This window comes from Acanthochromis polyacanthus, chromosome 22 (genome assembly GCF_021347895.1).
Source record: "Acanthochromis polyacanthus isolate Apoly-LR-REF ecotype Palm Island chromosome 22, KAUST_Apoly_ChrSc, whole genome shotgun sequence".
Taxonomy (NCBI): domain Eukaryota; kingdom Metazoa; phylum Chordata; class Actinopteri; family Pomacentridae; genus Acanthochromis; species Acanthochromis polyacanthus.
The window spans coordinates 963,166-986,343 of NC_067134.1; the positions used below are offsets into that span (position 1 = coordinate 963,166).

The window sequence follows — 23,178 nt, forward strand, 5'->3', positions numbered from 1 at the left end:
ACGCTACCAGTCGAGCAGTGGTCGGTAACTGGCGGCTGTAGAAGCTCCGCTGCTCGCGGTATCGCCCCCCCCCCCCCCCCCCCCCCCCCGCTTGCGGAATCGGAGCGCACCCCCCCGCATGTTGGCCCGCTGTTCGATTGTTTACAAACATTTTGGCCCGAAGCCACATCTACTTGCCGACCCCTGCAGTAGAGAGACATGACATAAGGATGCTAAAATAGAAGTTGTTTAACATGTGACAAGTAAACATGCAAACAAACATACTAGCCAGTAGATTAGTCACTATTTACTGACACCATTGAGGCATCATGAGTTTCTGAGGTTGTTGTGGTTTGCTTGTGGGCTCCATCTCCTTTGTTGTTTCCCATGTATGAATACCTGATATGCAATGTATAAAGACCCTACATAAAACGTCTGTGCACATATTTGTATAATCTAATCTGTATCAGTAATCTGGATTACCTGGATACCAATCTGGAATACTTGATATACCGATATTGACTATTTGAATAGTAAAAATAATAGACTACAAACACTTAGGCTACTTTTACTTAACTCTGAGCTACTGAGTTTAGTTTTCTGTACTATTAGAGTAATGTTTTGTTTATGAATAACCAGTGAAGGCTTTCATCACAACAGAACACTAGATAAATCCGTTTTGATGGTGATTTGAGTGAGTACATTCAAATGTTTAATGACGATGGTCGACTTTCAAGACATGAAACATGTATTCAAACAAACTTGCTTTGTGCTTTCATATAATTTGACAATATCATGACATAATCGACCTTGACAGTTTTCAACGTGTTAACTGTTGATGCAATAGATACTTATATAGATTCTGCCTTTTTCCTACATTTTTGCAGTGCCAGCAATGGCTACATCCTCAACCTCTGGCCTTCCACAAGATGATGGTCTGTGGATATTTCTTCGCAACAGAGGTGTTCCTGAGGAGAGTATCCAGAAAATGCAGCAGGATCATGTAAGTCACAGGAAATTTGTTCTTGCAGAAGTATAATCATTTTAAATTATTTTCTGGATATTGTGTAGTTTTGAATATTTTTATATTTTTAATGTATTTTCAAGGATTTTACATGTACCTATACATTTTAAACCATCACATGTGGTTCCAGCAGTATTTTCATTTGTCAAGCAACCCTTCCAACAATGCGGACTGAGTTTGAGACAATGTACTGTCTCATACTGTCCATTGTGTTATCATTTACATTAGGCATTTATAATTGTTTGTCCTGGAATTTAGCACAGAAGTAAATAGCCGTGGAGGTAATGTGGTTTAAGCTGTGTTATGTCTAATAGATACTTTTGTTTTTATTGCAGATCGACATCTCGCTCATTGGAGAGATAGATGATGCCATTATGGCTTCTTACATTCCCGCATATGGTGACAGGATTGCCACAAGGCGTTTCTGTATGGACAAACAGAGAAGAGGTGGAAATGAGACAAAAAGACTGTCCTTATTTGAAAAACTTAAAAAAAAAATGGGCACAATGAGCAACACAGACAGCGATCAAGATTTTGAGAGGGAAAATACCGTGCAGTCAAAAAAAATGCATCTAAGAAGTAATAAGAGAGCCTGGAAGACAACCAGAAAAATAGAGTTAGGGTGGATACATGATAACAGACAAGTCAGAAAACGCAGTGGTGGAGGAACCAGAGTTCTTGATATTAACAAGAGTGCCACCAAAATTGAGATTTTGTCACAAGCAAAAAAACTGTTTTTCCATAATGAAAAGTCAGTGATGGGAAAGTGGGAAGAGTTCAGTCACGATGTAGTTGACTTTCAGGAAGCACAAGTTGATGAGGATGTTAGTGTAGGAGAGTACTACGAAACCCACAAATTTGGGTTGTTAAGATTTTATTTGTTCACAAAGACCCTGACCAGTGAAGATGACCCAGAGGAAAGAGCTGATGTACTTACAGATGAGCAACATGAAAACACAACAGAATCTGGACAAGAGAAGCACACAATGGAAGACGTCGAGCAACTGACACAGGAAAGACATAACAGTGAAAATGAAATGCACACAGTCAAAGATGATGAGCAAAGTACTGCTACAGTGTCAGCTGATGTCTCTCCTGCAGCTATTCAGATTATTGACCTTACATCTTTGTGTAATACATCAGAAGTCGTTTTTGGTCCTTTGACAGGTGGGCCGTTTTTAGGTGCTCTTGATGATACACTCATATATGAGCCAATCCTTGCCATAGAAGACGAACAAATAAACACCCCCACCTCCACCTCAACTCCTATTAATGCTGGCACAGCTTCTGCTACACCACCAAGTCCTGCCTATGAACTTTTGCATGTGACTGTGAAACTTCACAGAGTGACTCTCGTAGATGAACTGATTGCCCAGTTCAAGGATGAAGCAATGATGACCTACTCTTTGAAATACAGCTTCATTGATGAAATGGGAGCAGATGCTGATGGTGTGTCCAGGGATGTATACGCTGCCTTCTGGACAGAGTTTTTAGATTGTGCAGCAGAAGGTGCAGATGTGAGGGTGCCATCACTCTCCCCAAAATGGCAAGAGGAGGAATGGAAGTCTGTTGGCAGGATATTGGCCAAAGGACTGAAGGATCATGGATATTTTCCATTTCGGCTGGCACAAGCCTTTACAGCAGCAGTCATATTTGGTGAACGCTCTGTTTCACCTGATTTACTGTTTGACTCTCTGATGTTGTATCTTAGTCAGTCTGAGCGTGATCTCTTGTCCACTGCTTTGCAAGAGGCTGTTGTCAGCGATGATGAGGAAGAGCTTCTTGATCTTATGGATCGCATGGGAGTAAGAACAGTACCAACACAAGATAACTTGAGAGCTGTGCTTGTCCAGGTCGCCCACAAGCAAATGATCCAGCACCCAAAATATGCACTGGATAATATTGCAGAGGTTGCAGGGCCAATACTCAGGGAGTTTTTCCCCAGTGTAGAGGATATGAAAAAGCTGTATGAGGACATTAAACCAACAACACGAAAGGTCATTAAGATGATAACAGCTTCTCCCACCTCTTCAGCAGAGAACCAAAGTTTGCGATTTTTACATCAGTACATAAGGGGATTGGATGAAGTAGGTCTCCGCAAGCTGATGAGATTTCTGACTGGGTCTGATGTCATCTGTGTAAAAGAAATTCAAGTCACATTCACCTCTTTTGAAGGGCTAGCACGGCGGCCAATTGCCCATACTTGTGGCCCAACTGTGGAGCTGCCATCAACTTACAACAGCTATCCTGAGCTTCGAGCTGAAATGGAGGCCATCCTGTCCAACAACTGTTACACAATGGACATTGCATAAAAGTGAATGAAAAACACAGACACATTTTTCTCTTCCCATCAGTGCCAGCAATGTAGGTTTAGGAGAAAATGCAAAATTATTTCTATTGCATTGTGAATATTTTGGTGGTATTATATCAGGAAAACAATGGTTTACTTTGCCTTAAGACTTTTTCTGTTATCAGAGCATGTGAGGAGAATATGTGACTAACTCAGGGCCTATGTGATAAGCACTTTTTTAAAAAAATTTTGGATATTTTCTTTGTATTTTAAAAGGAAACAGTTAATTTACTTTTATTTATGGCATTTTTGTTACCAGTCAGAATCTTTGGACATTACATTATACTTTCATTATAATATCACTGTTAAATCATAATAGAATTTGAACCTCTACCTCATGTCAGATGTTAATACTGACAGTGTTTGTGAATCTGTCCGTTACATTAAAAGGTCCTTGGGTTTTTGTTTTTTTTTGTTTTGTTTTTATAAACAAAGAGAATCACAGGTTGCTGTCTTGTTCTGTGCAACTGTCTTCAAACAGATTGTGTTTTGTTGTTGAGTCATGTTGTTCTGCTGGTCAGGCATGATGTATTTCCTTCCACAATCTTAAAATTGGACACACTCTTTGTTATGGATTGTGTTGGCTTGTATTGTGAAATGTTAAAGTTATCAAATGTGTTTAAACTCAAGTAAAGATGCATACCCTGCAAAAAGATCATCATAGGCTTCATTTGCTGAAAGTTTAATAACAACTGCACTTCAACATAAATTTAGTGACATTGACCGTGACATTTCATTCAAATACATAAGAATAGTTGACGTTATTTGTGTATGTTTGAGAGATGACATGATGATCACCAACTAGTTTTAGATACATATTTACCAACTACTGTTGCATGTAATTGTTTCACTGCAAATGACATACAACACAGGAAGGTATACTTCCTAAATACTACAATAAACAATAACTAAATATCAAAGAGAAAAGGTTACACTGCTCGGTATTAACAGGTATTTTGTCTGTGAGAGAAATTTGGTATACACACCAGTGAGGACAAGATATTATAACTTGTTTGATTTAATTCTGACAATGACTGTCCTTTTTGCAACGCAGATTTTCCATTTCTTTTACGCAAAATGTCACATGATGTGATATTTCATACACAGCTATTGGACTTGCAGCACTTGTTCTGATGTGTATTTTTATGATAACGAATAGAAATAGGATATACAAACCAGGGGAGATGCCCAGTAGTAAAGAGTTCACTGTTATTTACTGTTTACAAACAACACCCTTTACAGTGAAATTCATGGTCCATATGATTTTCTACCCTTATGTGTGGTGCCTTACATCCAGTCATTTGATCTAGTAGAGCAGGTTGTGATTATTAAATTTGAGCTTGTATGTAAGCACGTAAGAACAAGTAAAGCTCAATGGCTTCCTCTGGAGAGGTTGGTGGATGAAGGCTGTTTTCTGCCATGGCAAGGCAGCAAATCTCAAACACTGTGTCATCACAGGGATATGGTCCTCTCTGAAGGCATTCTTCTCGGCAGGCTTCTATCTTTTGTTGCGATACTTCTTGCAGACACTCTCTGGCACCAAAAAGTTGGGGTAGGGTGTACATCAGCACTGGGCGCCCACCTGGAGACACAGCATTCCTGCTTGGGCGGATTCTGTGACTGTTCCAGAGATGAACAACTTCCTGCAATTCTTTCTAAATATAAATAAAAATGGAAAGTGAGAAAATCAGTTCACGCATTTCCTATTCCAATTGCAGGTGATGTTACAATACATTGAACTAGCCATGTAGTTCAAATCAGCTCCAACTTAAACAAATGCAGTAGTAAACTATTATGCAATTAAAAACATCAAAATACTGATGGAACGTTTTATTGCATTTCATACTCGTAAGTACTTTGAATGCTGATATTACTGTCCCTTTATTTTAGCTTTTCATATTACCTCTATCATTTCAAGGCATGTGAACTGAATGAGACTTTTGTCCAGGAAGTCACCAGAGAAGGAGTCTGAGTCTTTTAAGTCTTGGAACAGGTTCATCCAAAACTGTGCGTGTTGCTTCCTTAAGAAGCCCCACCAGTTCTCGATTCGCTGGTTGTGATTGCTCGATCCATACAGATAACATCTGTGCGAAAAGTTGTCCAGATGATCGTGCCTCAAGAACATCTGCATTTGTTCAAGGTAACAGTTCTCGGTTCCTAGGTCCGAACGAATGCGGGAAGCAGTTCCATTCCTTGATGACACCTCATCAGTGAAGTATTGTGCAATTATCTTGGGATCACTGTTTGTACAGTAAGCATGTAGCCATATCACCATTCGTGAAAAGCCATCTATTGCACCATTGATGCAGATCCCGTACGGTTTAAGCTTATCATAAGAGTCTACATGCCACATAAAGTTTGGGCCTGGACTCCGGTACATACGCCGCCGAAGGCGATTCCGGCGCCTCAGTCGCACACCATGTGGATCCAGTATCTTCAGCAGTCTCCTGATCGTGTCTTGAGTGACCACATAGCCAGCCTGAATGCATTTCAAATGCATCATTTTATATCCATGGAACATGCCATATCCGTGCAGCTGATCCTGGAGAAACAGTGCTATGTCCAGCAGATCTGAATGGGCTTTCCGCCTAAACAAGTGCAAAGTCCTCAGGTGCCTGCGTAAAGTGGACAAACTAATGATAATGCCATCTATATGACTTAAAGACGTCACTATCTCCCAGTGTCTTAAACCCAAATGAAAGTACAACTTGATCAAATTAAACAAGTTGGCCATGTTTGCTCGCAGTAAAGAAATGAATGCGTCTATTGTTTCAAATGCCCTCTACAATCAGACAAAAAGATTAGTCCGAAAAACAGAAAAAAAATTAGTCCGAAAAACAGAAAAAAAATTAATCCGAAAAACAAAAAAAAATTAGTCCGAAAAACAGAAAAAACATTAATCCGAAAAACAAAAAAAATTAGTCCAAAAAACAGAAAAAAAATTAGTCTGAAAAACAGAAAAAAAAAATCAGTCTGAAAAACAGAAAAAAATAGTCAGAAAAACAAGCTAAAAAAATAAATTACTCAGAAAAACCAGAGGTTTTTTTTTTTTTCAGGTGAATGCAATACGCTTCCGTAGGGTATCACCTATATAAGAAAATAATTTCATGGCTTTAGGACCTTTCATACATTTCAACGATTTTAAATACAATTTAAGTTCATTTTTGAAAAAGGAAAAGCTGGGTGAGCATTTCTGACATTTGCTTTTGTGAATACAGAATTTAGCTATACATAAAATCACATTAATACAGAGTTCTTCTTTTTTGTTATTTAACAGGATACCAAATGTTATATCATCTCTTGAGAAACAGGATGGTGATGAAGGAAATATTTCTTTTATCCATTTCTGTAAATCTTCCCAAAACTTTTGTACTGTCACACAGTGAAAGAAAAGATGGTCTGTTGTTTCTATATCAACATTACAAAATGTACAACTGTTTTCTTGTATATTAAAACGAATTCTAAGTAACTCTTTAGAAGGATAGATGTTGTTCATAATTTTGAAGTGTGTTTCCTTGACCTTAGGAGCAACTGGAAAGGATAAATACATTGTTCTCAATATTGAAATGGTCTTTTTATCAAATTTGGAAAGAATATCATTTTTATTTTGTACCTCAGGAAATAATTCATCTGCAAAACATTTTCTAATAAGAGAGTTACTACATTTTTTATCTATAATAGATATTCCATGAATCATGGGAGAAGTGAGATTAACTTGTGTTTTTTGATGAGCAAGGTAATTTTTGGATAAAAAGATAAATTCTTTGGGAAGAGCACTACGTAAACGCATAAAATCTAAGAAAGGGGGGGTGAAGTTGTATTTTGCACAGAAATGTTCATAATCTAGTAAATTTCCTTCATCGTCCATAAGATGTAATATTGACCAAATATTCTTTTTATACCAGTCATCATAATAAAAGGATTTGTTACGATGAAGAACATATCGGTTGTTCCAAATTACTGTTAAATGTGGAGAGAAGTTGTGAACATATAACATTTTCCAATACAGTAAGATTTGCTTGTGGAACTCTGATAAGGATATAGGAAGCTTACTAATTTCGAAGTCACAAACCAGCAAAAGATTTAGACCACCCAGTTTTGTAAAAATGTAGTTAGGGATACAGTACCATAGGGAGCTCTGATTTTTGAGCCAAGATTTAAGCCAATTTATCTTCAATGTACCATTAAGGCATTCTAAATCAATCATTTTTAGGCCACCTTCATTTGTATCTTTGACCATATGGCTTTTTTTCAGATAATGTGGTTTATTACGCCAGATGAAATTAAAATTAATTTGGTTTATTGATTTAATTGAATTTGAAGAAACAGCATTTGAGTAAAGAGGCTAAATGCACCTTGACAAGCTCTCCATCTTTGTTAGATATATACGACCTAATATTGATAAATCTCTTTGGAGCCACATGTTGAGTTTGGTTTTACATTCCTTGAGTTTTGTCTCAATGTTGATAGTTTGACATATTTTTTTGTCTTTACTGAGTTGGATACCAAGATATTTGATCTCTGATTTCACAGGTATGCCACATATTTCTTTTGTAGTGGTGTCATGAAGAGAAAAAATTTCACACTTCTTAATGTTTAAACGTAATCCTGAAGCTTTAGAGAATTTTCCAATTTTTTCAATTACTTTTGGGAACTGTTCCTTATTTTTTAAAAATAATGTTGTGTCATCCGCTAATTGGCTGATCACAATTTCTGTACCCAGTACATTAAGTTTTTGAATATCATCGCTTTGTTTAATATAAATGGATAAGATCTCAGTAACCAGAAGAAATAAGTAGGGAGAAATTGGGCAACCTTGCGGGATACCAACATCAACCTTAAAGCTTGGAGTAGAACCATTTGGAAGAAGAACACAGCTATTTATGTTTTCATACAGGCCACAAACCAAATTTCTAAATTTAAGACCAAAACCAAAACGCTCCAGTGCAGTAAGAATAAATGGATGTTCCACCAAATCGAAGGCTTTGTAAAAGTCCAAAAAGAAAATAAAGCCATCGTCTTGGATCAGATTACAATATTCAATTAAGTCCATAACCAACCTTATATTATTATGTATTGATCTTCCTTTCATAAAACCAGATTGTGTTTCAGAAATTACACTTGAAAGTCCTGATTGTAGCCTTGATGCAAAAATATAAGTTAGAAGTTTGTAATCAGAGTTCCTGAGCGTAATGGGTCTTCTATTATCTATAATTCTAGGGTCTTTATTGGGTTTTGGAATAGAAACTATAACACCATGTCTCATTGTAGTTGGGAGAGAGCAAGTTTCGAAAATTTCTAGAAAAACATTGAACAGCAATTCTCTAATTTCCATCCAGAAGTGTCTGTAAAAGTTTGCTGTGAGGCCGTCTGAACCAGGAGATTTGTTAAGTGCTAATCGGTTGATTACAGCATCAAGTTCAGCAATTGTGAGGGGTCCATCACAGGTGTCTCTGTATTTCTCATCAATTTTTGGAATATGCTGAGCAACATTCTGTAGAAACGTTTCACAATCAGATTTAGAGAATTTTGAACAATAGAGATTGCTGTAAAATTTGTAGGTTTCAATTGATATTAATTTATTATCACTAATTTCTTTGTTGTTGATTAACAAAGATTTCACATTGTTTTTTTCCTGCCTGTTTTTTTCTAATCCACAGAAATAAGCTGAATTCTTCTCACCTTCTTCTATCCACTTTGCACGAGATCTAATAAATGCTCCTTGAGCTTTGTGAGTGTAGATTTCATCTAAATTTGACTGTAATTTTAATATTGTTTGTTTATCATCTTCACTCAACATTTGTTTGCTGCAAAGACTGTTTAGTTGATTTATAATGTTTGATTCTTTTTGATCAAGTTCTTTTTTGTGTTTTTTGCTGAAAGAAATAGAAGCTTCACGAATTTTGAATTTGAGGAATTCCCACTTTTTAGCTGGAGTGGAAAGTTCTTCAGAAGATTCAATTTCACTTATAAGTGATTTTATCATTTGACAATATTCATCATTTTTGAGCAAACTTGAATTAAATTTCCAAAATTTGTTTGAAAAGATTTTAGTTTTTGATTCAACATGTAGAGAGATGACACTGTGATCAGTTAAAGGAGCTGCTGAAATAGTACACTTGATGTTGTAACATAGTAAGGTATTAGAAATCAACCAGTTATCAATTCTCGATTTCGAGTTGTAGTTTGAACCAAACCAGGAAAATTGAGTTACTCCAGGATTAAGATACCTCCATGCATCGGTGAGACTTAAACCACTACAAAAATTATTAAATATGATATTAGGATGGCTAGAAGTATATCTAGACGGGAATCTATCTAAGAAATCATCATTAACTAAGTTAAGATCTCCTCCTATTATTACATTTTCAGTAGCGTGTGATACTTTAAGATCATCTAGATGGAATGTTAATTCATCAAGTAAACGCCTGTTCTCACTAATGTTATTAGAACCATATATATTTACCACAATTATTTTCACATTGTCAATAATTGCAATAAGAATCAGCCAACGACCATTTTCATCTGCCACATTATATATTATCTGACCAGGGAAGTTTTTGAGGAGAATAGCTACACCTGCTGATTTAGAAGTGCCGTGACTGAAAAAAGTTTTGTCACCCCATTGTTGAGTCCAAAATTTACTGTCTTCTTCTTTTGAGTGTGTTTCCTGCAACAAAAAGATTTGTGCTTTTTTCCCTTTGCAGAATAAAAACAGACTTTTACGTTTTGTCAAGTCTCTCAGACCCCTTGCATTCACAGATAAAAAAGAAAGCGAGCTTTTAAGTTCAACCATGAAAAAAACAACAGCTTTAAAACAAGCAAACAAAAAGGAGCTTAATTGTTCAGAAGTTCACAGATAAGTTACCAACAGTAACAAAGAGTGGCAAAACCCTGAGTGTAAACATTTTTTGTATGAACCTTCAGGACCAGGAAACATCATGGTGTGACTCTCTGACCATTGATGTATGCATACCGACCACGATACACAACCTTGTCTCCTCTTCTCTTGGCAGCATCAACTTTAGGCCACACCGCCGCTCTTGCTTCCAGCACATCTTTGGAAAAGTCTTGGGCAAATGAGAAGCCGCGCTCTTTGCAGATTTTGTTGTTGTACGTCACCTTCCACAGCTCGTCTCTGTAGATCCTCATAGTGAATTGCATGATGATCTGCCTTGGGTGGGTGGTGTTGGGTCGTCCAAGACGATTTACAGTATCCAGGATGAATCCCATTTTTTCTTTCCAGCGGGGCACAAGCTGTAGAAGAAGGTCTACAGCAACTTGTCGTGTGTTTTCTCCTTTCTCTTGTTTGATGCCTTTAAGTCTCAGGTTCCATCTTCTTTTGTAATTTTCAGCATCAGACACTTTTTCTTCCAACACCGTTACCTTTTTTTCCAGCACATCATTTTTCTCTTTAAGGACATTCACTTCATTTTGCAGCTGTTTGTTTTTCTCTTTGCATTCTTGTATTTCAGCAGAATTAAATTCAAGAGATTTGTTGATGTTTGCTATGGCAATGGTGTTTTGTTGGAGGTCTGACTTCATGCCAATGATGAGAGCATGCAGAGCTTGGATCTCACTGGACTGAGAGTGGATAGCTTTTAAGACATCTGCAATGGAGGCAGAACCCGGGTTGGCATCAGAGGCATCGTTGTTAGTTTTTACCTTCTTTGGGGGCTGTGGAGTCTTTCCAGGCGAAGCAAGGGCGTTTCGCAATCGTTTGACATCCGAATCCATGGCGTCGAGAGCACAGTAGTCGTGGGAAATGAGCGCGTTAGCTACTTTAGCATTAGCATTAGCTACTTTAGCATCAGCATTCATGAGTCTTTAAAGTCTATAAATGCTGCAGAATTCACCTGCTTTAAGGCACAACAAAGTTCGTCGCAGTCTTTTTAGTCGTCACGGAGTCTGTTTTTGGGTTGGCAGTTGGTCCTGTTTTATTTAATTCAGGGTTTCACCAGAGAAAAATTACCACACGACCGTCCCCGTCGCCATCTTGCCCGGGTCGTCCTTCTCCTTTGAGTTTTCAGCTCCTTCCAGTTTGACTTGACACATAGACTGCTTTGCACTCTGTGTCACCTGTACCTTTAGACCTCGGAATAAAAGAACAAAAGAGTTATTGCAAAGAACAAAAAGGTTTTGCCTCCACAGCAGCTTGTTATGAAAATGATTGTATTTGATGATTGAATGTTCTTATTCATTGTAATACTGTGTGATGTGTGCTAAAAGAGGAACAAGGACACGAGCTATCATCAATATTATTTCATCTTAAGTGTCTAATTTTTTTAAAAAATGACATTATATAAATATGAACTAATGTTCAAAAGTTTGAGGTCACTTAGAAATGTCCTTTTTCTTGAAATCAGTTTTTTCAATGAAGATAGCATTAAATAAATGATAAATCCAGTCTAGACCTTGTTAATGTGGTAAATGACTATTGTAGCTGGAAACGGCTGATTTTTAATGGAATATCTCCATAGGGGTACAGAGGAACATTTCCAGCAACCATCACTCCTGTGTTCTAATGCTACATTGTGTTAGCTAATGCTGTTGAAAGGCTCATTGATGATTAGAAAACCCTTGTGCAGTTATGTTAGCACATGAATAAAAGTGGGAGCTTTCATGGAGAACATGGAATTGTCTGGATGACCCCAAACTTTTGAACGGTAGTGTACAGAAGGATATGGAAATCATAACGCAGTGTTTGAGCGGTCGTAGGTGAGCTGGTGTGCTTGAGCTGCAGCGAGTACTGGAGAGGACTTTATAGATCTACATGCACCACCGTTCAAAAGTTGGGTTTTCATGTTTTACATTACTAAGTGACCCCAAACTTTTGAACGCTCGTGTTTGCGTCAGTAGACTGTTTTCTGCTCAAGTCTGCAAAAATTGGATCCAAGCTGTTAACCTGCACACCAACTGACCTACAAGAGCTGCCGTGTTCATGTGCTGGGGATGCAAATTTTGGATAATTGGTGGCCTTAAAAAAGAACTGAATTATCTTTTGCATGAAACAAAGCCAGGAGACATCATGATGTGACTGGTTCAGCAGGCTTTGAGTGACACTGAATTAAACTTCTGCTTCAGGAAAACATGAAAGCTCTAACCAGCAGCCATTAATCATCATAGGAGACTTTTTCACTGATCTTGTGTTGTGTTTGGTGAATTTACCATGTTGTGTATTTGTACTTTCTCTGTGTACTTCACTGACAGTAATCTAACCACTGAGAGGTAGAACTGCTAAAAGTGTTTGAAGTTAAACACAGCAGTGTGTATCTGGTTCAGACAGAATTAATCCTCATGAAATGTGTGTTTCATGTAGTAACATAAGAAGGTTTTGTTTGAATGGTATGTTTCATTTTGCACAGGACCTGAGGTGTTGTTCATATTGTGTGTGTGGTTGTGTTAATTGTGTGTAGTGATCTGAAATTCTGAGCCCTGTTTTCAAAACCATGCTTAAGCAATCTTTAAAAAAAATGTAATGCTAATGTTTCACAGATGAGACTGACAGCACATATCTACAGCCAGCAGCCAGTTAGCTTAGCATAAAGTCTGGAAACCACACAATGGGATAAATAAAGGTGCTACCAGGAGCTAAAATGGTTCATAACAGTCATGCTACTGAGAAAACACTTAAATTCCACAGAAAATCTCCCATCTAGATTATATTTAATTCCAAAAAAGTTTAAGAGAAAATACCGCTGGTATTTACAACATAAAGAAAACGTGCGATTTCACGAGAAATCGCACGTTTTCTTGTGAAAACACCCCACACTTTTCACTAGCTGAGCTGCGAAGCTGCTTGCCTGGCTAAATACTGGAGCTGTGTCAAAAATTCATTTCTCCATCACTCACATGTATGAAATGACAAATGAAAACAGACCTCAGGTTGAAAAAAAAAAAGTTTCCTTTTAAGTTCTGGTGTTCTTATAAAACGTCATCAGTCAGAGACCAAGTACTGATCTAGTTCAAAGCAGCATCTGATCAAGAACCAGTGAAATACCTGGATGTGTTCTGGCTCCGCCCACATTATGGAGGATCATCAGACCAGACAAGTGAGGATTTGGAACCAAATAACCCAGAATGCATTTAGACCAGCAGCAAAGACCGAGGAGGAAACTTTCAGAGGAAACACAAGTATTTTGGGAATACTGCTGTTATTGTGACACAAAATGTAGTTTTCAGATGATTTGAGGTGAGAAAGTGGTTGTAAAAACGTCCAATCTGTGGTCAGTTTATCCAGATGAAGCGGATTAAAAATGAGCTCCAACGGTTTCAGAGATGTGAGGTCCAGGTTAGACAGCTATGATGGACGGTCAGCCTCACTGTAGAGCTCCTTATCTGGACCAGACTTTACAATCTGCTGCTCTGACGCTTCTATAGCGCTTCAACAGGATATTAGTAGTTTATGTTGATCTAACCGTCACACTTTGACCTCATACTTTATTTTTATTGTTCAGAGAAAAATCAGTTTGAAAGAAGTTCAAGTTATAACTTTATTTTGTTCATGTTTTACTCGGTCACTGACTGTAATAATAAGAACAGATATAAATTAAAACACAAAATATTATTTTGAAGTTTTGTTTCTGAGTCTTCACGACAAAAAAAATGTATTTTTTTGTTCCAGTCTTTGTAGTTCTTTATATTTGCTTTCAGGGCATATTTTAATTGAATATAATTGAAAATGGCGAGAAAAAGATCAGAACAAAAATAAAAACATTAGTTTTACTGCTTTACAAAAGATCTTTTTCCTATTTTCATTTTAACAATTCATTTTTGCCATGGAAGAGGATAAACATTGTCCAAATAAAAAAGCTGTGATTATCCAACATGGAAAATTAAATCCCACTTTTCAACAAATAAGCAAACAAACATGAAGATCAAAGTGTGTTATTAGTCATTTATTAAATGAAAAAAGTTATAATAGTTGAAACCCACAGGTAGACCAAATACAAGTGGAGAAAGACGTATTAAAAAATCATTGATCTTGCTCTGGAAAAATCAACCACTGCAATGAAAATAAAAACTAAGTTAGACATTGATTACAGCACAAGATCTGTTCAAAGAATTTAGACCATGGAAGGGTTCAAATACACCAAAATGTGAGGAAAACCTCCTTTAACAGCCGAACAGAGTTAAATGTAATCTGCATAGTCCTGGTGGGTTTAAATTCTTGAAGAAGTACACTGATGGAGATGTCAGAGTCTGAAGCTGGGGCCTCATACATGCACTGTTGGAGGAAACATATGACAACTGAAACCATCACTCACATCCTCTATATCAAAGGTGAGTGCCTGTGCAGAAATGACATGATATTCAAATCAGGACTTTCTCACGTGCTTATTATGAGATCATCAGTTAAACATCATCTCTTCTTATTTCATAGATTGTCACTGCAGAAAAGAGTCAAACGTTGTCAGCAGGATTTGAACCTGCGCGGGGAGACCCCAATGGATTTCTAGTCCATCGCCTTAACCACTCGGCCATGACAACTCCTGTGCTACTGCTTTCTGTTCTGTGTGATGAAAGCGCAAAATTTGGCTTCACATACAAACATCTGTCGTGTTCCCACCCTTGCTTTACGCATTTATCTAATCACTTAAATATTGGAGCTCCGTCTCTCCCTGTTGCTCCGTGCAGCTCTCCTGAGGTCAGCAGAGTCTCTGCTCACCTGTTGGTGGAGGTTAAAGTTGGTGGGTACTGGAGGACAGGCTTGGTGGTCAGAAAAATGCACACAACTTTTCATCCCCTATCATCTCCATTAAGTCCAGGGACACCAGGATCCAGAGCCCAGAGTGATGACCATTACACCATGGAACTTCCTCCACTGTCCTCCACCTCATCTTCTCATCTGACAGAGATCATCAAACACAGTACTAAGTTATAACACAACAACAGAACAAAATAAAGTTAGTTTGCCCTGTATAATTCCAGTGCACCAAAGGATAATCTGAAATCAATACCAGCAGTTCTAAATATAATACAGGCTATAAACAACAAAATGACTCTAGCCAAAGTCTGAAAAGAAAGTTATAAAAAAAAGACTGCAGACCATGTGAATGTGGAATCAATAGGCTCATCAATATCACTTTCCCATTATGTGGAAGTTGCTTCGAGAATGATTCAAGATTTAGTTTCATTTTCATCAGGTTGTTTTGCTGTAGAAAATACTAAGATGTTGTGTGTCGTGACAGAGATCAGGGCTTCTGGCTGATGCTCATTTCCTCCCTTTTCTCTGCACCTACTTCTCTTATCCATTTGAACTCCTGAGAGCACACAAAAACAGTCCATTTCATAGTAATGGTGGTATAGTGGTGAGCATAGCTGCCTTCCAAGCAGTTGACCCGGGTTTAATTCCCGGCCATCGCATGTGTGCTGGTCATGAAGTGTTGTGTGCTTAGTGTTTGTGATGGTTTAGCTGACACAACTAAACACTTTGTCACAGAATGTGAGTAGTATCATATTCTGTAATGTTTCTGTTTCTCAGTCTGAAGGTTGATCTTTGTGTCTTGCAGAAAGAAACTGATGAACATGTCATAGTCTGAAGCTGGGGCCTCAAACATGCACTGTAGAAGGAAACGTGTAACAATTGAAGCCATCACTCACATCCTGTACATAGAAGGTGAATGACTTTGCAGAACTGACATGATATTCAGACTTGCTCATAATAAGATCATCAGTTAAATATCATCATCTCTTCTAGTTTCATAGATGGCCAGGATTAACTGTTTGGAGGGGATTTTCAACCTATGTCTTACTGCCACAGCAGAAAACAGTTCAATGTTTTCAAACCTGCATGGGGAGACCCCAGTGAATTTCTAGTCCATCACCTTAACCACTTGGCCACGAGAACTCCTGTGGTACTAATTTCTGTTCTCCATCTATCCATCCATTTTCTTCCACTTATCCGGGTCACGGAGGCAGCAGGCGAAGCAGGTCGTTCCCACACCGCTGTGCACAGCGCACACACTGCACACCCAAAGTCAGCTGATCTCATGTGATGCAGATTTGCTCCTTGATCAAGTGACATTTGTCCGGATTTTTGGCACGAGCGGCATCGGATCAGCACCGCAGCTGGATGGCCCGATTTACATACCCAGCGCAGCTGATACTCACAAGAATAACTTACTAAAATTATATGCACTCCTGTTATTAAGTCCAGTTCAGTCTGTTAATGTTAACCATTTCAAACTAACGTTAGTAGGTGTGCTGCAACTTAAATAACAAGCTTGAAATTTACCTGTCCCATTGTCCCCTTTAGTATTTTTTTCTCTACTGTAAATCTTCTGTCTAAGAATAAATCTGAGGCTGCTGTTCTTTTTTTTTTGTCTGTAAATCCGCTCAAAAATGACACCAACCAACCATGGCGTCATTACTTAAGCTTCATGCAATTTTTTTCTTCTTTGTGACTGTGACCATCACCTGCCCTCATGGCAAATTAACCTATCATGTTTATTTCAAGCTGTTTCCTACATTATGCCATTGAGGGCTGTGCACACCCAAGTGAAACATAAAACAAACACAGGACAGACAGAAAGGTGAGGCATAGACAGTGTTCTGAGAGAAAAGGTGCATTCTATTTATTTGTGCTCTTTAATTCTCTGAGGCTGCTGTTCTGAGAATGAGCGACTAAAGCTTTTTCTGAATAAATCAATAAAGATCCATTTATGGAAAGATGTGATGAAGGCAGTTTTGTCTTTAATTATATTCAACAATATAACATATTTGACCACTTTTAGTTGATTATTCTAACTTTAACAGACTAAAGTTAAGGCTATATACTTAATTTCTAGTAAGTGGCCCAGCCCCTCCTATATTTTTATGTATGTGGCCCTCAGTGAAAAAAGTTTGGACACCCCTGGGGTAAGGACAGGCGGAGGAGGAGAAGATGAGGGGGATGGGTATTTGACTTGGGAGAGCTGAATTTGGAAGTGGGTGTGAGCATTTACATAAATGGCTAATCTAAGTTTACTTTACCTCCACTTTCAATCCATAGAAACATACCGTGGAGCTGTCTGGCAAATGTTGCTCCAAATGTCAACCACTTCTTCTCCCTGTCAAGAACTGCTGCTAATGCTTTGACCGGCATGGCACAGAAATTCCTAGATTTAACTTACCAAGACAAAGTGACCTGCACAACAGACTTGGACATTGGATTATAGCAGCGTTTTAGAGGTCACATGATCGGCTTGGATCTAGGATCACGTAAAGACTTTTCTTCTAGTCACCTCTTGCTGACAGGGCTGGGCAGCTGCTGGGAGGTCCAACTAGGACATGTTGCAAGTTTGGTGGTGGGACGAGTGATTGGATGTGGCTTATCTAAGCTCACACACTCATACATGCAGCCACACACACCTACTTAGCATTTGTTCAGTGGATCATGGATCAGCAAGCACAACAGGTTTGAGAGTTTTGCAATGAGTGCTGGAAGTGAAAAATTAGTTTTGAGGGCTTGTTGTGTTGTTGTGCATCAGTCAAAATACAATAGGTTTATAAATCTATTTTTAAAAAAAGTTGAAATAAAAGAAAGAAATCAATCATAAACAGTACAACACATTTTAAGGACTTATTAAAAAGGATTCACTGGATAAATGGAATAGAAAAAATGACTTTAAATTAAGTGAATAAATGTAGACACAAGCTTCTTTAGAGTAAATCAGGCAGTTAGCAGTTCTAAAGCAGTAACAAGATTAAAAGCATGAACATTAATGTCCCAGAATGATGTGTTAGTGGTGTAATATAATACAACATTGTGCACCAACACAAAGCTTTCACTAAATGTTCATTTTGTAAATGTAAATGTTCATTTTGTAAATGTTTATAGTGTCGTACCGCATTGTATAGCTCTGTCTGGGAAAAATTAGCATGTTAACCCTTTAAGCTTCAGTCAATTCCAGCCGTTTTCAGTACAAAAAATCGCTAATATTCTATTTTTCAATTTAAAAAATTACGAAAAATACAGGGAATATTGGACGGGCATCGCGAGGTGCATTTCCTTGAAAATGACCGATTCGGGGATTTTATACCGACTTCAGGACATGTTTTGGATAAAATAGTTTACTGGCTTGTGTCATCTGGATGTAAAAGGTTGGATTATGGCCGTTTTTTGTGGAATCTTTTTTTTTGTGTGTAATAATAAACCCGGAAATGTGAGTCGCGCTGTGTACGTTGAAGCCGTGTATAGAGAACGGATGGATGAATATTTGTTTTTGTCGGACAAATGTGTTTTTCTCACCCGCTGTGGTAATCGCATCTGAAAGTGGTTTATACCGGCGGATTCATGAGAATCTAAGCTTTCCATCGGCGTATAGACCTTTTCGCAGTGACGTCAGAGTCTGGGACACGTGACCATACCTTCCTTAGCAACGCACGACGCCATTTTAAGAGGGGGCAACAAAGTCATTAGCAACCGTGATTTGACCGCCGAAACCACACGGTTTTGACCCGGAGAAAAACGTCTGGTGATTATTTCGGAAATCTTGAGCCAAAAGCCAAGCTACGGTATAAAGAAAAAATAGAACTGGTTGGTTTGCAGTCATGTCCGTACCAAATTCCTCTGGTTTCATGGGAAAACGACCCTACTACGTGTCCAGATCTTCATTGGCACTCCATTTACGAGTACCTTATCAACAGCCCAGGCATCCACACAATGGAGAAGATGAAGACTTATAAAAGCCTGGACTCATACGTTTTCTTTGAGGTATGCTTATATTTATACGTTTTTGTGCATACAGGTCAATGTCAGAATGATAAATGCCTTGTAAGATACGGCTACACCAGCTCCGCTATGCTAAGCTAATGTTAAGCTAACGGGGTGAGCCATTACACCTTTTAATTTCAAGTGGAAGTAGTGTATGTATATTAGTTAGATGTGCATTATCAAAACTCAGAGTCAGATACCTGTAAATGAGCTCTACCCACCCTAGGTCCAAGGGTATGAGGTGCTAACAATAATGAGGACAATGCTGCTGATTACAGCATAGTAGTTAGCAGAACGAAAGGGAGGAGAGAAGGTTTAAAAATAGCAGTGTCAGTAGAAAGACCCCTGACTTTTTGTGGGAAGCACAGCTAGCACTAGCCTAAGCTAAGTAGCTAGCCCTCAACATTTCAGATAATTATAGACATCATAAGCTGCAGTCATTCCAGCCATTTTCAGTACAAAAAATCGCTAATATTCTATTTGTAAATAAAAATATGACGAGAAATACAGGGAATATTGGACGTGCATCGCGAGGTGCATTTCCTTGAAAACGACCTATTCGTGGATTTTATACCGACTTCAAGACATGTTTTGGACAAAATATGTTACTGGCTTGTTTCGTCTGGATGTCCAAGGTTGGATTATGGCCGTTTTTTGTGGAATATTTTCATCTGTGTGTAATAATGAATCCGGAAACGTGAGTCGCGCTGTGTATGTTGAAGCCGGGTATAGAGAACGGATGGATGGATATTCGTTGTTTGTTGGACAAATGTGTTTATATTACCCGCTGTGGTAATCACATCTGAAAGTGGTTTATACCGGCGGATTCATGAGAATCTAAGCTTTCCATCGGCGTATAGTGTTTGTATAATTGCATTTGCAGTGTCAGACATTTAGCAAATTCCTTATGCAGATTTCAAAGTGTACCGCGGGCGGGACACTGAAGCGCAACTGGTTAAGCTTATTAATTAATAATTTCAGAAAATCAGTTAAGGGGTAATAATTTCATGAAACACAACATACCATTGACGAAATGCTGACTGCAAACATAGGACCATTTTGACTGTGGGCTCCATGTGGTTCCATCATTGTTTATCCGCCTCAATGCTGTGAGCCATAAACTCCTTTTCTGGCCCTTTTCAGTCGGAATCCTGTAAAAAGAAATGTTCTTGTTGCTCCATGACTGAGAACTACAGCCAAAAACAGCGCAGGTTTTGGGCATATCTGCTTTTGGTCGTTCAAATCGGGAGGGAAACGTGGGAAAGTAATGGTCGTCAAGGCAAAGCATACCCCTCTTAAAATGGCGGAATCGCGTTGCTAGGGCCGGTGACCGGCGGTGACGTTCGATGATGACGTTTCGGAAAAAGGTCTATAGTGTTTGTATAATCGTGTTTGCAGCCGTCGGACATTCTTGAAATTCCTATGCAAATTAGTAGGTGTACCGCCGGCGGTACACTGAAGCTTAAAGGGTTAAAGATAAATGAAGTAGAAAAACATGAGCTAAAATTAAGTGAAGTTTTTTTTCTCTACTGTAAAGTTTAATTGTTTCAAACTGGATCCTGAAGAAACATTCGCTCATCTTGTGTGCACTTCTGCTGTATTTACAGCTAAATGACAATAAAGCTTGATTTAATTTGATTTTGATTTGAATAAAAGTGCAAACATGTTTCATAAAGGTAAATAAGGTATAAAGGTATAAGGCAACTTAGGCCAGATTTTAATAGAACTGATCCCTTAAAAACACACTACAAGTCCATCTTCTACAGGGAATCAGTTCTGACATAAACCACTGATCAAACATTGCCCACTGTGCTGCACAGCACACTAGCAGAGGTCCAAAGTTAGACTCATTCAAAGGGCTGCACTGATTCTATATCTGTCACTTGTATCGATTTTACTGCTGATTATCTGTCAAACACGTCTACCACCTCCAAGCTATCATGCTCATGTGATTTTGTCAATCCTTTTGAGTAACTCTGATGTTTGCAACCCCAGCCCCCGCCGTTGTGCTAATTCAAACAATTTCAAGGACAAAGGATGGGAGCCTATTGTATCACACAACCAGCAGTGCAACGGATACGGTGCCAGAGGGGCACAGTTGTCAAGGATTAGCGGCCGTCACAGGCGCAGATGGATGTATCACCTCCCAGCACCGCTGATGAGTGCCTGAGTAGGACAACTGCCCCAAATGAGCTTTAAGCAGAACTTTAGATGCAGTCAAAAGATTTGAAGTGAAATAAGGAACCAACCAGAGCATGTTGGGAGGATGAGGGACAACAAAGAGAAGAGGGTCGCTTTCTGATTGACCTGTTGCTCTGCACAAACCTGTGGCTCAGCACATGCATGATGCAGATTTAGCCCCTGAACAACCACTTTAGCTCATAATGCTGGTTTTCAATAATAACTGTGGTGAAGACTGGAAGTTTTTGCACTATTTTTGGTTTTCATATTAGCCAATATTCCATATACTGAAAAAATACATTTTTAAAAAACTTTTTTAAAACTGCAAAAGTTAATCATTTTACAGATTTACAAATAATAACAAGGAAAAATCCCAGATTTATTTTTAAAATTCACATATTAACTGTGAAAAACAGGCTGCGCAAAATGTCCACATCAAAAGTCTGTTTTTTTTAAAATTGTGATTTGTTCTTTTATAACATTTGGCTGTAAAATAGTACCTACTGAATTAAATGATTGAAATCAACAAAACACACAAAAACTACAAAACAAAACAACATTTTAAAGATATCCAAATCCTAAAAATGTAAGATTTTATTATCTTACACAATTTTTAAATTGTAAAATAAAAACATTCTACATATTCTAAAACTGTTTTACATAACTTCACTTTTTTTGTTAAACTACCAATAATTTCCAGTAAAATCCTAGAAAAAAGTATTAATTTACATGTTGATTGTAAAGAGAAACACACAAAAATGATATTTTATACAAATAATAATTTATTATTATATAATGTGTGAATGTAAAAACGCACTTTTATTTCAAACTAAAAATTACAGATATTTGCTGTTATTTTACTTTAAAAAACATACAGATTTTAAAGTTTTTTAACTGAACTTTTAAAACTATCACCTTAATTAAATACATGAAGTGATCCAAACAGAACATTAACATTGTGCCTTCTGTGCGTCCATACTATAGAACTAGCTGTCCCTCAAACACTGAATCTTGTGACTAGTTAGTCTTATTTATAGGGGAAAAACCTTCCCAACACCCAGGTCTTTTCACATTCCTGAGAGGAACCCACCCCCTTTCTAAAACAGAGAGATCTTATGGTGACAAATCTTCAAACCAACTTCCTCCTCTTCCTTTCAGCTGCAGTAATGGCCCAGTGAACTGGATTCTCTCTGTCCTGACTCACATCCTCTGTGCCATAACATTTATGCTGCCTGTTCAGAAGCTGCTACATGAATCACAGCAGGCACCAGCTCAGCTCATCACATCCTGACTAATAGTCTGAATATTAATCTGGGATGATGTGATATCAGAAACCATATCTTACTGGAAAGCCACCACACGTACACACTGCTGTTTACAATGTTCATTCTCGTCAACTTTGGCGCTGCTCGAGCACGAATCTGGTTAAGAATCTGACAAACCGAGGCGTTGACAGTCGATGTCTCATCCACGCTTTTAAGGCCTTGTTGTTCTCTCTGCAGCCAGGCCATACTTATCTCACACAAGAAACTGTATGTGAGCAGAAACAATAGGCTTGACTGAGTGCATTCCCACCAAGGTGTTAGGTTACATGGGCCTGGTCTATTTAAAAGATGACATCAGCAAGAAGGGACTTTGCAGCATTATCTTTGTCACTCAGCTTTTGAGAAATGGCACATCAGTCACCAATTAATGAATTTCTGGCATGAAGTTGCGATATCAGGAAATAACCCGAGGCCACTGCAGGATAATACTGAGATTACATTTATTACAAATGCTAATAAAAATCCACACCTAATCAATTCTCACCGTGAAATGATTTAAAGTGTCCCATCCAGACTGTGGAAACTTCACAGCAGACGGTGAAAACGAAGCATTTCATTTACATGTGAAGAAATAAATCTCATCCATAAGTGATTGTACATTCATTCACCGGCTCACACACCA

The 23,178-nt window shown here is 38.2% G+C and overlaps 1 protein-coding gene and 1 non-coding gene across 2 annotated transcripts; one reads left to right on the plus strand and one right to left on the minus strand.

The window, feature by feature from the left end:
• Nucleotides 1-750: 750 nt before the first annotated feature.
• LOC127531962 (uncharacterized) lies at nt 751-3,713 on the plus strand. Its single transcript, XM_051942642.1, has 2 exons — nt 751-982; nt 1,339-3,713. Exons 1-2 carry the CDS (start codon nt 875-877, stop codon nt 3,313-3,315), a joined length of 2,085 nt encoding a protein of 694 aa, XP_051798602.1. The 5' UTR covers nt 751-874; the 3' UTR covers nt 3,316-3,713.
• Nucleotides 3,714-14,761: 11,048 nt separating this feature from the next.
• trnas-aga (transfer RNA serine (anticodon AGA)) lies at nt 14,762-14,843 on the minus strand. The gene has a single exon. It is a non-coding gene; the product is annotated as a tRNA-Ser (tRNA).
• Between the last annotated feature and the right edge of the window lie 8,335 nt (nt 14,844-23,178).

Excerpts from the sequence above, each read along its gene's own strand:
- LOC127531962 (XM_051942642.1), top strand. The coding sequence starts at position 875 with ATGGCTACATCCTCAACCTCTGGCCTTCCACAAGATGATGGTCTGTGG. Across the intron at positions 983-1,338 it reads AGAAAATGCAGCAGGATCAT|ATCGACATCTCGCTCATTGG; the intron begins GTAAGTCACAGG and ends TTTTTATTGCAG.